The sequence below is a fragment of the Cajanus cajan genome, chromosome 9, assembly GCF_000230855.2.
Source record: "Cajanus cajan strain Asha chromosome 9, NIPB_CcT2T_4, whole genome shotgun sequence".
Lineage (NCBI taxonomy): Eukaryota > Viridiplantae > Streptophyta > Magnoliopsida > Fabales > Fabaceae > Cajanus > Cajanus cajan.
In genome coordinates this window covers 52,691,302-52,703,962 of record NC_138525.1, presented here as the reverse complement: position 1 = coordinate 52,703,962, position 12,661 = coordinate 52,691,302, and the positions used below count along the sequence as shown (strand labels likewise).

Sequence of the window (12,661 nt, the reverse complement as noted above, 5' to 3'; positions counted from 1 at the left end):
ATCAAAGTGTCTTTTATAACGTTGCACAAGAAACAATTGTGTTCATGTTATGGATGAAACTAGAAACGTTGTACAAGAGAAAGACGGCCCAGAATAAAGCCTCTACTATTCGATGATTGGTGAACATCAAGTATAGAGAGACTCGCAGTGTTTCTAAACACTTGAGTGATTTTCAAGGATTGGTGAATCAACTCACCAATATGAAGATGGTGCTTGATGATGAATTATAGGCATTAATTGTTACTACTTAGTTCTTTGCTAGAAAATTGAGACACTTGTGATTTCATTGAGTAACTCAACACCACAAGGTGTTCTAACATTGGACATAGTAAAAGATAGCATTTTCAATGAAGAATCAAGAACAAAGAAGTAAGGAATGTCGGCAAAGTCTGAGGTGCTTGTCATAGAGTATCGTGGAAAAAGCATCCACATAAAGTTCAACAATAGAGACAATTCAAGGAGCAAGTCAAGAGATAAGTTGAGGAAGGTTGAGGATAAGAAGTGACGTAAAGTGTTACTATTGTCATAAGAAAGGCCATATGAAGAGAGAATGTAGGAAGCTCAAAAGGGAGCAACGAGAAAATGGTGATGCGAGTAATGTAGCCACCACCATTTTTCATGGCAATGAAGTAATATTTGTTTGTGATAATACTCTTGTCAACTTGACATCATAAGATACATGTTGGGTTGTGGATTCTGGTGCATCATTTCATGTAACCTCATGAAGGCATTTCTTTTCTTCCTATACAAACGGTGATTTTGGTCATGTGAGGATGGGGAATGATAATATATCCAAGATTGTGGGCAATAGAGATGTTTGCCTAGAAACAAACACAAGTTGTCGCCTAGCATTGAAAGATGTGAGACATGTTCCTGATATGTGTCTCAATCTAATATCTACTGGCCTACTAGACGAAGAAGGCTATACTAGTGTATTTAGGGATAGAAAATGGAAGCTAACAAAATGTTCCCTAGTGATAGCCCGAGGAAACAAATCCCGCACTCTTTATTTCATAGAATCCAAAAAGTGAATAATGGTTGCGTTAATGCTCTCAAAGAAGACTCTCTAGTTGAACTATGACATAAATGGCTCGAACATGAGTCAGAAAAGGCTCCAAATTTTGGCGAAAAGAGATATATTGGCAGGTGTGAAAGGATCAAAATTTTCACTTAAGCCATGTACACATTGTTTGACTGGAAAGCAACATAGAGCTTCATTCCACTATAAGGCCCCACATAGAAAACCAAATATTTTAGATTTGGTGCATTCTAGTGTTTGTGGTCCAATGACCACCAGTACTCATGGAGGTGCAAGGTATTTTGTTACCTTTATTAACAATCACTCTAGGAATGTTTGGGCATATACCCTCAAAACAAAAGATCAGGTGTTCATGATATTCAAACAGTTTCATGCTAGTGTTGAGTGAGAAACTGGAATTAAGTTAAAAATTTTCCATACTAACAACGAAGGAGAATTTATGGGAGCTTTCAAAAATTATTGCATAAGTAATGGAATTTGGCATGAGCGGTATATTCTGAAGACATCTCAGCATAATGGAGTGGTTGAGAGAATGAATAGAACCATTGTTGAAAGAGTGAGAACATTGTTATCTCATGCCTAGTTACCCAAGAGTTTTGAGGCGAGGCTCTAATGACTGCATTTGATTTGATCAACTTATCCCCTTCAACTCCATTGAATGGTGAAGTTCCAAACAAGTTTTGGACAGGTTAAAATGTATCCTACAACCATATAAAGGTGTTTGGTTATAGAGCATTTGTTCATGTTCCAAAATATGAGAGACCAAAACTCGACTTCAAGTCAAAGGAATGCACTTCTTGGGATATGGAAATGAAGAATTTGGATACCAGCTATGGGATCCTATTGATAAAAAGATTATTAGAAGTAGAGTTGTTGTTTTCTTTAAAGACCAGAATATTGAAGATATTTAGAAAAGTGTTAAGTCTGTTAGTTCTGGAGAACATCAAATCAACTTGGACACAATTCCTCTTTCAGACCATTATGGGAGAGATGCAATAGAAGATGTCGAAGATATGGAAAATGAAACACCAAGTCATAACGATCCAATAGTTGATAATAGAACGATGGTGCCAATGGTGATATGAATGAAGATTATGGGGAAGAAGGACAAGATATTCAAGAGCCCTAGTTAAGAAGGTCGGCTAGGATACCTAAACCACAAACCAAATATCCTGTAACAGAGTATGTTTTACTCACTGATGGGGAGAACCAGAGTCTTATGAAGAAGCTATGTTGGATTACCACAAGGGAGAGTGGTTAAAGGCCATACAAGAAGAAATGCGATCCTTACATGAGAACCAAACTTATGAATTGGTAGAGTTACCGAAAGGTAAAAGAGCACTAAAAAACAAATGGGTGTACAAATTGAAGAGTGAGGAGAATAGCTCACGACCTAGGTATAAGGCGAGGTTAGTTGAGAAAGGCTTCAGTAAGAAGAAAGGCATTGATTTTAAAGAAATATTTTCACCCGTGGTGAATATGTCATCCATCTGGGTGGTATTTGGTTTGGCCGCAAGTTTAAATCTAGATGTGGGACAATTAGACGTAAAGACTGCATTTCTTCACGGTGATTTAGAAGAACTTTACATGGAGCAGCTAGAGGGATTCAAAATCAAAGGTACAAAAGATTTAGTATATCAATTGAAGAAGAGTTTATATGAACTTAAGCAGGCATCGCATCAATGGTATAAGAAGTTTGATTCCTTCATGATTGAACATGGATATTGAAGGACTACTTCTAATCATTGTGTATTTGTGAAGAGATTTATTGATGGTGAGTTAATCATACTACTTTTGTATGTTGATGATATGTTAATTGTAGGACAAAATAGTGAGAAAATCAGCAAGTTGAAGAAGGAAATGAAGAAGTCCTTTGCTATAAAAGACTTGTGACCCGCAAAGCATATTCTTGGTATGGCCATTTATCATGATTGGGAGGAACAAAAGTTGTGGTTATCACAAGAAAAATATATCGAGAAGGAGAAAGTTGTGATTCTTGGTATGTTTCACATGGAGAAAGCAAAGCCAGTTGCTACTCCGCTTGTTAGTCACTTTGTGCTAAGTTCAAAGCAAAGTCCTACAAGTGAAGTTGAAAAGGAGGAGATGCGCAAGGTACCATATGCCTCAACTGTTGGAAGCTTAATGTATGCAATGGTGTGTATATGACCAGTTATAATACATGTAGTTAGAGTTGTTAGTAGATATCTAGTTAATCTAGGGAAAAAGCATTGGAATGTTGTAAAGTAGATTTTAAGAGGAACTTCCAAAATGAGTTTATGCTTTGGAAGTAGGAGACTCGAACTTATTGGCTACACAGATGCATATATGGCGAGAGATATTGATTCTAGAAAGTCAAATTCTAGATTCTTGATTACATTTTCAGGGGGAACGGTATCGTGGGAGTCAAAGTTACAAAAGTGTGTAACTTTGTCTACCACAGAAGCAGAGTTCATTACAATAACAAAAGCTTGTGAAGAAATGTTATGGATGAAGCATTTCTTGCATGAGTTAAGGCATGAACAACAAAAGTATAACGTGCATTGCGATAGTCAGAGTGCAACCCACCTGAGCAAAAATTCTAGTTTTCAGTTGAGGTCGAAACACATTGATGTGAGATATTATTGGATACAAAATATATTGGAAAACAAACAATTACAACTTGAGAAAATCCATATTGATGACAACGGCTCATATATGATGATCAAGCCCTTACTTAAGGATAAATACGAGTTTTGCAAATGAGTTGTTGAACTATTGGAGCTTTCCACCTAAATCAGGAAAGGGGAGATTGATATGTTTCCTTCTTTAGCGGAGAAGAGAAAAACAACGAAATACAAATCAATATATTAATAACTAAAAATAAGGAAAGAAATAAGATATGTGAGTTTTATAGAAACTCAATTGAAAGGAAAGGGAGAAAAATTCTCCTATACTTTAGGCTACTCATATAGGTATCAACTTTTGTTATAAAAGCTTGTGTTTACATTGTTTACATGCATCCTTTGTAAAACAAATACAAAGAGAATTTAAAGAAAGTTTTAGATAAGTTTAACCTCACTTCTATCTGAGAGGGTGAATCCTTTTGAATGCATATCTAAAGAGTGTTTAGCCACATATTTATGAGATTATTATTATTATTATTATTATTATTTCAACTTTTGTAATCCCATTAATTTATAATGGAAAATATTTTTGTCTCATTGTGATTACACAAAATGTAGAAAAAGTTTGATCATGTAATTATTAATTATCTGCTAGCTTTTATATAAAGTGATTATATTTGGTATCTTTCCCAACAATATTCTCATAATTTCGTTGTTTTCTGTATTTCTGTTTCATTTATGTAATGTCAACAAACAATCTTTGTAAATATTACCTAATTATTTCCTCTCTATTAAAGGGATATTAAATGTTCAAATATATTGGTGGATAAACACGGATCTGTTAAGCTTGCAGATTTTGGAATGGCAAAGGTGACCTCTCAGTTAATGTCTTTCTTTTGTTTCTGAGCAATTTTTAATTGTTTATCTTTCCAGTTTCTAATATTGCTTTATTGCTGTTGTTTTTCAGGTAATCAAATTGAACGATGTTAACTCATGCAAGGGAACAGTACCGTGGATGGCCCCAGAGGTTTGCCTTCAATCTTCTCTTCTAAAGAGAGTTGTTTAATAATGGGTCAGACATGGGTGTTTGTAGCTTCTTAATAGTAATTTTTTAACAGTTAATTATTAAGTTTGTTGCTGGATCTATGGTAGTATGGTACTAGATTGAGTCAATGCCTAGTAGTGGAGAGTAAGAGTAGTATGTGAAAAATCCTAAGTTTGAACCCTTTAAATACCATTGTAAGATAAAAAAGAAAAAAGAAAGATCAAGTCTAAGCCTTTCTTCAGCCATGGGCCCATTAAATAAAGAGTAACACTATAAGTATAGGATCTGAGATCTACTAAATTTTATATTTTTCATATATTTTAACTAATAAAAGAGAGTGTGATTAAAAGAGTGTGCTGATACCATTTCTCAATAGATTATGTTTTGAATATTGTAACAAAGGCTGATCCCTCTTGATTCAGTAACTATAGTATAAATAATGCCCTTCAGTTTCAATTCTGATTCTATCAGTTTCTTCTCTATGGAACACTTGCTCTGTGAGGGGAGGCTGTAGTTTTGCTATAATTCTTTCTTATTTCTCTTTGTTGAATAATGCTACAAGTTACATGTTTCTATTACTTTGTTTCCATTATAGTAGAATGTTTTACAAATAGCAAAGCGAAAATTATTTTTAATCGCCAAGTTTCTGGTTTTGTACTTTTGATTGAGTAGCTTAATTTTTTCGAGTTCAACCCAAAAAAAATGATCGAGTAGCTTAATCACTGGCCATCTTCTGGGTCTGACTAAAATTATTGTACTGAATACCTTATCTTTTTTTTCATATGTCCCACTTATTCACAACTTGGATATAATTAGTGATGACACAACTTGGATGTAATTTACATGAAGGAATTGTACAAGTATATAGAGAACAGATTCAGGTCCCTAGAGTTGTAAGATTCAAATCAGTGAAGGCCTAAACTATTTTTTTTAATCCATCTTACGATGAGAAACCAGAGTTTGAACATAATACCGTATACCGCTCTCACTACTTGGCCGATTCAAAGTCTAAATTATCTAAAGAAACTTTGGCAGCATAGCTATTGAGATTTTAAAGACTATTTTGGTATAAAAAAGTCTTAATATAATAATTTATCCAATTTTTTTAAAAAGATTTTTATAATTAAGATTTTATGATTTATATTTTAATAGATTTAAAAGGACTTTGTGAAATTATAAAATTTAGGAGGATTCTATAGCTCTTTAATAAATATTCAAAGATATAAGAGTTAATAAAAAAATGATAAAGATTTCGATATAAAAAAAATTAATATAATCTTTTGAATAACTAATTTTGTGGGTAATTTATTTAAGACAAGTGTGTATAACTTTAAAAATATTCGCATAAAATCATATAGACTATTTGAATACCGGTTAATTTAAATGTATATCCATGAAATTGTTTTTAGGTATTTGTGTATGACTTTCAAAATATTTGTACAAAGTTATATACACTATTTGAATGCCGGTTAATTTAAATGTATACCCATGAAATTGTTTTAGGCATTTGTTCATGACTTTCAAGATATTCGCACAAAGTTATATACACAGTTAATTTAAATTAATGAAATGAGATTACGAAATATTAAATAGTTTTTACTTTTTTAAAAAAATTTAGTAAATTTGATTTATGTATTAAAAAAATTTAATTTAACGATTTGATCTCTCAAATTTAATGTAGAACATGAGTTATTGAGTGGAATATATTTAACTAGACTTATTCTCGAAGGAAATGGATCTTTCATCTCTAGAGAGGAGAGATTCATTTATTCCATTCAATAATTTAAGTTATATATCAAATTTCAATGATTTAACCGTTAAATTAAATATTTTTAATGTATAGATCAAGTTAGCAAATTTTCAAAAATTTGAAAACTATTTGATATTTCGTTTCATCAATTTAAATTGACGAATAATTATAAAAGTATTTTATCCGTTGATTTATATTAATAGAGTAAAGTATTAAATAGTTCTCAAATTTTTTAAAATTTTGCAAAAATGATCTATGTATTAAGAAGTTTTAATTTAACAGTTAGTTCATTAAAATTTATTGTACCACATGAATTATCAAGTAATTATTCTTGAAGTAAGTGGATCTTAATGAAACAAAGTAAGTGTAGGTAAAACTTGTTCTTAATTCAACGGTTGAATTGGTTAAATTTGATGTAGAACGTGAATTATTGAGTGAAATAAGTGTGATAGACTTATTTATTTCAATTCAAAGGTTGAGATTGAGTATTCTCATGTAAAAAAATAACATTCTCATGATATATTCTCCCAATATATATAAATACATATATACATTATTTTACATATAAACAATATAGTTGTATTCAAGCTAGCATTGCACATAATTTAGACACTAAAATTTTCACTATCTTATGCGGAGATTCTTTGATTTTTATCTTTTCTATTGTTTGAAGGTACATTAATAGGCAAGAAAATTTATAGGTTGTATTGGGGTGAGATATTTTAAAATTTAAAAGAATTTTAAATGATTGAAATATGAATCGATTTAAATTCTCTTCACTTTTTACATGTTTTATTTGGATAAATAATCTAAATTTCTTAAACTTCAACTATCTAATTTAGATTAGGGGATTTAGTTTTAATCATATACGAAATTTATTTTTTAGATATGTCTAAAAAGTGAAATTTCAATTTTTTTACTGGAAATAAAAATTAGTCAATTTTTAAAATATTTAATAATTCAAAATATTTTAAATATTTCATAATTTAAATTATAAATATTTATAACTTTTACATTAATAATGATTGACAGCAGAAAGATAGAAAAAAGAAAAAGGAGGAGGAAAGTGGAGAGAGAGAGAAAGAAGTGACAAAGGAGAAAACACACAAGTAAGAGAGAGAGAAAGAAAAAAAAAAAAAAAAGAGAGAGAAAATAAAAAAGTGAGATGAAATTTCAAGAATTTAGAGATAAGATTATTAGACAAGTGTGATATTTATAAATTTTATCAAAATATCACAAAAAATTAACTTTTCACTTTAGAAAAAAAAAAAAAACCATTGAAATATGTTGGTTTTTAAATACTCCAACATTTAAATGTTTTTAATCTCAAATAAATATCATATCTTGATTAGGTTCTAGTGTGCACCACCAAGACATGTGAATTGGTTTATTTTTTATACATCATAATTTATTTTTAAACAAGCTGAAAAAATTATGTCTTATTGGTACCCTCTTATCTCAATGATATGAAAAGAAACATCCCTTTGTTCTTTAAACAATTTGCTGGGCTTCATCAGCCCCCATAGTACCCAATAATAATAGAAAGAAAATAAAGTTTGCAATTGCAAAATATCCATCGTTTAGCTAGTGGTTATGATGCAGGTTGTACGTGGGGGGGGGAAAACATCTTATGGGCTTCCGGCTGATATATGGAGTCTGGGATGCACTGTGCTGGAGATGTTAACGGCCAAAATTCCATACCATACCTTTGAATGGGTATGTATCTAACTTTCCATAAATTTCTCTTCAAGTACTTGTATATAAGTTTAAAAAGAATATTTTAAAAAAGTTTAGAAAAGTGTTTTTGTAAATTAATTAATTGTAACTTGTAAAAAAGTTTATTTTGTTTTTTCTTCATATTTTTCTTTTCTGAAAGTGTCTCGGGAGATGTTTATCTCAACAGTTCTTACTCATAAACAATACATTACCCAACTTTGATTCTGTCTCAAGAATGTATATGTTAATGTCTGAGGCATTGCATTTATGCAGTGGGAAGCATTGTTTTTAATTAAAGATGGGGAGCCACCTGAGGTGCCCGAATCTCTTTCAACATATGCACAGGATTTTATCTGGCAGTGTCTCGAAGTTAATCCAGATGAACGTCCCACCGCTGCTCAACTCTTACACCATCCATTTGTCCGAAAGCCACTTTCCCACTCTTCTGCTTTTGCATGTCCTTATATCTGTCCAAAGCAGATTTAGCTTGTCATCTCAAACGTTGCAGAATAAGGTAAACTTTGTTGCATACTATCTCATTTTATTATCATACCTGAAATCATATTCAAAACTCTTGTCAATAAGAGAAGCAAAACCTTTCTAATTAACCGGTCTCGATCTGCTGGAAATCTAAAATGACCAATTACTTCTATGCAAATCATCGCAGCATGGGTTGATTTTATCTTCTTCACTGCCTTGCTTGGTTCTTTCTTTTGATGCAGATCTATCATTCATTTGATATATCAAATGTCTCCAATGTTTCTTTCTTCATGCTGTTAGAGTTGGTCTAAGCAGTGGCGGAACTTGAAAAAATTTTTCAGGGGTGCCAGATTATTTTTAGGGGTGCCAGATTATTTTCATATATATATATATAATTATAAATTATTTTTTTATTAATTAAAAAAATTAGAATTTCTCTTTTTTAACATAATTTTTTTAGTTTTATTATAATTAATAATATAATAATATATAAATATAATATTAATATATATATATATAAAAAAATTTAGAAAAGTTTGGGGGAGCCGTGGCTCCCCCCTGTCCCTATGAAGATCCGCCCCTGGGTCTAAGGGTCATTGTTGTTGCAACAAATCTGGTTGCACTGTGCCTTCAGAACCCAGAGTTTGCTTGCTTGTAACTTATACTCATTTTAAGCTTTGCTTTGGATCTAGCTTGATATATCACTCCAGAGAGTTAACTTATGGGGTTGGCTTGAATATCTTATGGTCCATGTATCATCTTATTACTCCTCATGATTTGTCTGTCGTATCAATCTTGAAGGCCTGATTTGTTTGGTTTACTAAGGAAAATGAAAAATATATATATATAGAGCAAGAAAGGAAACAGAATAGAAATGATATAGTTTTTTTTTTTTAATTTATTTTTTGGGTATAAAAGAAAGTAAAAAGGAAAGAGAGTATGTGTTTTTTCTTCTATTGTTTAGTTGGATAAAAAATGAGAAGAAAGAAAGATGAATATTTATAAAAAGAAATAAATATATTTATCGAGTGTTCGGATTGAAGAATTTTATAAATTTTAGAAATTTAAAACTTTTAGAATTTAAATTAGAATCATAAATTAATAATATTTATAAATATTTTTTTAGAAAATTATTTAACCATTTATCTATTTAATTTTTATCATTTTTATTTAAAAAATAAGTTTTGATATTTTAAAAATAAATTATTGATAATTAAAGTTAATCAGGTATCACAATATAAATAATTTATTATAAATTTAAAATATAATTTATGTTTAAAAATATCTATTTATATATATTTTTTAATATAAATTAATAATGTATATAGTTTATTATAAATTTTACTTATATATAATAAATATTTAGTATGTGTATTAATATTAGTAATTTATATATGTAGTACACACACTTATGTTAATAGTAAAGACTAATGAAAGGTTAGGGATATTTTTGTCCTTTTATAATAAATTCACAGTTTTACTCCTTTCTTTCCAAAACTAGTGGAAAGATTATTTTGTGTTAGTTCACAATTTTCAAAAAGATTAGTGGTTACCATGAATATTCTGTATCAATGATATGATTAAAAAAAGCTAGCAAAAAGAAATTTACACATGGAGTCCACATGAACATTCTTTTCTTGTTTATTTTTCGTTGAAACAAGCAATAAAAAAATTATATTCTATTCCTTTATTTCCCTTTTTTTTCATTTTAATCAATCAGTGTAAAACTATCCCAAGATAAATATCTAAATAATGCACATTCTAAATACCATGAAACCAAATTTGTATTTGCCATAAAATTCTAAACCACAAGAGAATAATTATCTCTATATAATTTTTACTTTTAATATGGTTTATCACTATTAATTTTTTCTTTAAAAAAAACAAGTTGTCTATGAGATTTTATCCAAGTTTAAGAAAGATCAACTCTTTGTGGTTCAGTCTGGGCCTGTATGTTTAATTACTGGGCTAAACAAGCTCACAGGTCCATATTTGTGAGACCGAAAACATTGACCCAAATCCTAGCACAAATTGGACCCTTATAAATATGAAAACTGATTTCAAGCATAGACTACACATGGACCAAGAAAAAAACATAGTCGAGGATGTCGAATGTGCAATTATGAATCTAATTATAAGTTTCAATGACAGATGTCGAATGTGCGTTATCTTTGAAGATCGGAGTACATGAATCAATATATTACACATAATTTTTTGTATGTTTCATAAATACTTGTTTCTGTTACTAAGCATATTTATTTACTAAATTAATGAAATAAACAATTAACATTAATGACGTGAAGAAATAAGTAATCAACAATAACTATATTTTAATATGTACATTCAAGTTTTGAATTAAATTTTTAGTTATTTTTTAATAAAGAAAAATGTAATTTTTTACACTTTTTCTTACCTTTGTTATAGAGAAGTCATTTTTTTTTTATCACAATTATATATAATTGCTAAATATAATCCAATTATTAGTTTAGATAATGTGTTAAATTCGCAATAGTTTTCAAGATTTGGAAGTACATGTCAAAATTATAAAGTTTTGAATAACATGTATCACAGTATATGATATTATACTTCGGTTATAAAGAATAATTATTTTCTATCTAATTTTTTCATTAATAATGTAATTAATAAAATAAACAATTAACATTAATCGGATAAACAAATAAAGAATTAAACAGTACCTGCTATTTACAATGTACATTCAAAATTTCCATTTGATTTATTTAGTAATTTTTTTTAATAAAGGTAGATATAATTCTTTTACACGTTTTATTTTAAGAGAATTTTCCATTTTATTTCTTGTAATTGTCACTTGGATTAGACGCTTTTTTTTTTCTTCATATAAGTGCATGTATAAGTATTCATTTTAGCTCCATAATGAGTGGAAATCCTTCAGTTATTGGATTTCTTAAAAAAATCCTTCATTTATACCATAATGAATGGGCATCAAAAATTAGTAACCAATTGACCAACTAAAAGAAATTAGATTCAACACTCAAATGTTACTCCAATCATTGAGTATGATGCTCAAGTGTTTATCATAAGTACAAAATATCAAAAGGTATATGATACATATGCCTCCATTCTATGATAAGCATATTTTTTTAATAAAAAAAATCTTAAAATATATTTAATTTTTTATTTTTTATTTTTAGGTATCTAATATTCAAATTTAGTATTTTTTTAATTTTTTTTACATACATCTTTATCTTTCTCTGTTTGACTTATGAGTACACATCCTTTTTTTTAATAAAAATAAATTCTTGAAATATTATGAACATAAAAAAATAAGAAGAAAATTATAAGTTAAACAATAAATGAGTAAAATTAAAAAAACACAGGATAAAAAATTAAAATTATTTTAAAAAATAAAAAAAGAAAGGTGTACTTATAATAAAAAGGTGGTGTATATATCATAAGCCTATCAAAATTTGGATCTACATGAAGCATCGCAAGAGAAGAAACTTAAAGATAGGCCCATTAACGAGCCCAACAGATATTACCACACTAATACTTATTCCAAGAGGCCCAAACGCACAAGAAGGAAATAAATTGGATGCAGGATTTTGATTTTTTTTTTTTTTTTTTGGAGAGAACCGGATTTTGAAACCTAAGAATAGGAACGTTAGAATTTTGGTTTCTTGCTGAGTTGTCATAATTGAAGGTTCCATAGCCATTGCTATACCTTATCGATTTTTTTATTTCCATTTTTGACAGGCCGAAGACATCGACCCAACAAGCTCTCAGGGCCAATTAAGGTCCATATTTGACAGGCCGAAGACATTGACCCAAATCCGAACACGAACTTATTAAGAAAAAAGATAGTGGAGGAGGACCGTTGACATCACAATTTGCACGAGGGTACTTAAATCAAGCAATCATGTGAGGTTGCCGACCATAATGCTTTTCAATTTGTCCTTTCATATCACAAAACCATATCTGAAACACCAACCAACCTTCTACCACATATGTTCAAGTCAAAGATGATACAGGGCATTATATTTTTTTTTATA

General features: G+C 29.7%; 1 protein-coding gene across 3 annotated transcripts in view; it reads left to right on the top strand.

Moving 5' to 3' along the window:
• The window catches only part of LOC109816844 (mitogen-activated protein kinase kinase kinase 1), a 27,040-nt gene extending 14,379 nt beyond the window's left edge, over positions 1–12,661 (top strand). Inside the window, exons 6-11 of one of the 3 annotated variants that reach the window (XM_083063500.1) lie at positions 4,440–4,512; positions 4,610–4,669; positions 8,040–8,153; positions 8,427–8,667; positions 8,876–8,945; positions 9,225–9,453. In XM_083063500.1, the coding sequence (XP_082919626.1) occupies positions 4,440–4,512; positions 4,610–4,669; positions 8,040–8,153; positions 8,427–8,639 (460 nt within the window). In that variant the 3' untranslated portion in view covers positions 8,640–8,667; positions 8,876–8,945; positions 9,225–9,453. Of the gene's footprint in view, positions 1–4,439; positions 4,513–4,609; positions 4,670–8,021; positions 8,154–8,426; positions 8,668–8,875; positions 8,946–9,224; positions 9,454–12,365 lie in introns of those variants that run through there. The other 2 variants (XM_083063498.1, XM_083063499.1) reach the window with 2 other exon arrangements.